The sequence below is a fragment of the Lissotriton helveticus genome, chromosome 6, assembly GCF_964261635.1.
Source record: "Lissotriton helveticus chromosome 6, aLisHel1.1, whole genome shotgun sequence".
Lineage (NCBI taxonomy): Eukaryota > Metazoa > Chordata > Amphibia > Caudata > Salamandridae > Lissotriton > Lissotriton helveticus.
This window is the reverse complement of record NC_136067.1, coordinates 1,432,390,410-1,432,393,171: the sequence shown is the minus strand read 5'-3', so window position 1 is coordinate 1,432,393,171 and position 2,762 is coordinate 1,432,390,410. Positions and strand designations below refer to the sequence as shown.

General features: G+C 36.0%; 1 protein-coding gene across 1 annotated transcript; it reads right to left on the bottom strand.

Annotated features, from left to right (window-relative positions):
- Window positions 1-314: 314 nt before the first annotated feature.
- LOC144762740 (trace amine-associated receptor 1-like) lies at window positions 315-1,322 on the bottom strand. The gene has a single exon (XM_078647990.1). It carries the CDS (start codon window positions 1,320-1,322, stop codon window positions 315-317), a length of 1,008 nt encoding a protein of 335 aa, XP_078504116.1.
- Between the last annotated feature and the right edge of the window lie 1,440 nt (window positions 1,323-2,762).

Here is a 2,762-nt window from a genome sequence, read left to right as displayed (position 1 = left end):
ATGGAGAATTTAAGGCTAAATCACTGCCAAAAACAAAGCTGTTAATGGGTTTAGTAATAAACATGGTCCTTAGTTTAATTGATGACACAAATAATCACCATCTTTTACCCAAACAAGGAAAAAATGAGATAAAATAAATGTTCTCATTTTTATAACCCTGTCTGTTGCAAATCTTAAAAAATTAGTAATAAATACAACTAATATATTTAATTGATAGAAAGAAATTAATTCTCTGGATTGGTCTTTCCCATGATTTAAAATTCCCGAACTTGTATGATGTGTAACAAAAATTAATATGGCTAAGCATTAGATTATCAGTCTTTGTACAGTGTTATCATTGATGACTTAGCATGAAATATTTTGCCAGACAGTATCACCTTTAAAGCATTTCTAAACCAAATGTAGAAATAAGCATATATAATAGGATTTAAAGCGGAGTTCAAATAACCAAACCACACCAACGCATCTACTAAATCTGCGGGTGTGTTATAGTCCAGTATGGGATCTAGAATGTTACAGAAGAAAAATGGGAACCAACACGCAAGAAAACCTCCCATCACTATTCCCAATGTCTTGGCAGCTTTCCGCTCTCTTTTCTGCACTACTTGGTTAACACTATTTTCTCCTGTCCCACAACGGTTCATAGAATGAGCTTGTCTTTTAGCTACAGTAAATATTTTTCCATATACACCAATCATAATGATCCCAGGGATGTAGAAGGACAGTAGAGAGGAGCCAAAAGCCGAAGCTCTATTAAGAAAGAGTGTGCAGCCACCAACACAATGTACAGACTGATAGTAGAACTCTTCTATCCCAATAATGTTTAGTTCTAGAAAGATCATTCCAAAGGCAAGTGATGCTGAGGTCCACCAAGTCACTAGTGTCAACCCCAGTACAATTTTTTCATTCATTTTGACTCTGTATGTTAATGGGTGGCAGATAGCATAGTAGCGGTCAATGGCGATGCAGAAAATATGCAGAATTGAGGCTGTGCTCAGCATCACATCAGTGCTGCTGTGGATTTTGCAAAACAAATCTCCAAAGTACCAGCAGTTTTCCACAGATCTCATCATGCTGCAGGGCATGACAAAGGCACCTAGCAGAATGTCTACATTAGCCAAACAAAGAACAAGATAGTTTGTTGGATTATGGAGCTGCTTGAAGTGCACTATTGAGACAATGATGAGTAGGTTACCACATAGTGTGAACAAAATTGTTATTGTCATCAGAAAGTACAAAATGGCTTTTGTCCTCTGGGACCTGATATCCCTCACACAGGAGCCATTTACTGAAGCATAGCACAATTCAACCACTACAGACATCTCTGCTTATGTTCATGAAGGCAGGCAGTCCAGGTCATTCTATGTTGAATTGAGTTTGCATGCCTGTGGGAATAAACAAGAGAGTCTCAATGTATTGTACATCATTTTTAAATGTTTTAAAACACACTCTGTAGACTTACCCTGGTGGAATTCAAGATAACCTGACATAAATGGGGTTTAATACAACAAGGTTGTGTCATATCAAGTTTTAAATGTTTATTCAACCTCAGTGGAGAATACTGTGGTCTTCATTCCAGGTTCACCTTGTAACTGATTTGGTGTCTAATGTTGTCTGGTAGATTCACTTGGAATTTGCATTCAACCTTCAGGTTTGAATTCTGCAAATGCATTATTTTACATAGTGCAACTTTACCAGCCAAGAATGGCTGTCTTTTACTTAATCATCCAGCAAATATTCTGAAATAGGGAAATTACTCTCTTCTTAAATGTGCTGACGTTATGCAATTTCCTGAGGGGAAAAAACTAGACCTTTTTTAAGGAGTAGCAACATACCTCCATCAGGATACACTTGCAACAAGACAGGACCTGTTGACTCCATACAAAGAAAGGTAGTTTTCAAATGGTATGAGTACTTATATGTGAATTTTGAGCTTTCTGAAGTTCACAGGACACCAAGCTCCCACATCTGTCAACAATTCTGGCCAATTTCAACAAATCCCACATCATAGAACACAATCTTTAAAAATAAAATCTTTTATGAAGGATTTTATCAAGAACAGCACACATTTTATTGGGCCCCTTGACAGTGTAGACATCCAAAAGCAGTGGCATGTCAAATGAAGGACGTTCATGATGAGATTACTCTGGCCTTCAGCAGTTTACTATTGTTCAGTCACCAAGATTCTCTCCAAATGAATAAAGGAGCACCTTCCATTTGAAAAGCTCTACCACCCCATTTCCTTTCCTTAGACTGAAATGGGGAACCTTAATCATAAAGAGTTCTATTGATCTTTATGATTAAGGACTATATATTGCATATTTCCATAGAGCTAAGAACATGGCCAGCTCTAATATGGCACAAGGAAATAGTGAGCCTTAAGCCTGTCCTTATGCCTTTCATTTTCTATTAAATGCTGCTTTTGAAATTCTTTGGACTGTCCTGAATATGAATTTTGGGATGTACCTACTGGATAAAGTGTCTTGATTTTTCTGTCATCATGTTTTTATCTTAATATGTGTTATTGTTTTTAAAACGTTTTTAATTTAGTGGATTTTAGATTAAACTGTATGTTTTGTGGTAGTTTATATATATATTCTACATGCTAAGCATTGTTTTTTCTGTGCTTTTATGGTAGAAAAAACCAATAAAGCTGATAATGTTGATGGTATTGCATATTTCTTGTCCATGATAAATAGTTTTAGTTACAGAATACCAGGTGTATGAAGCATATAGATTTAAAATGAATTTACTTTGCAAGT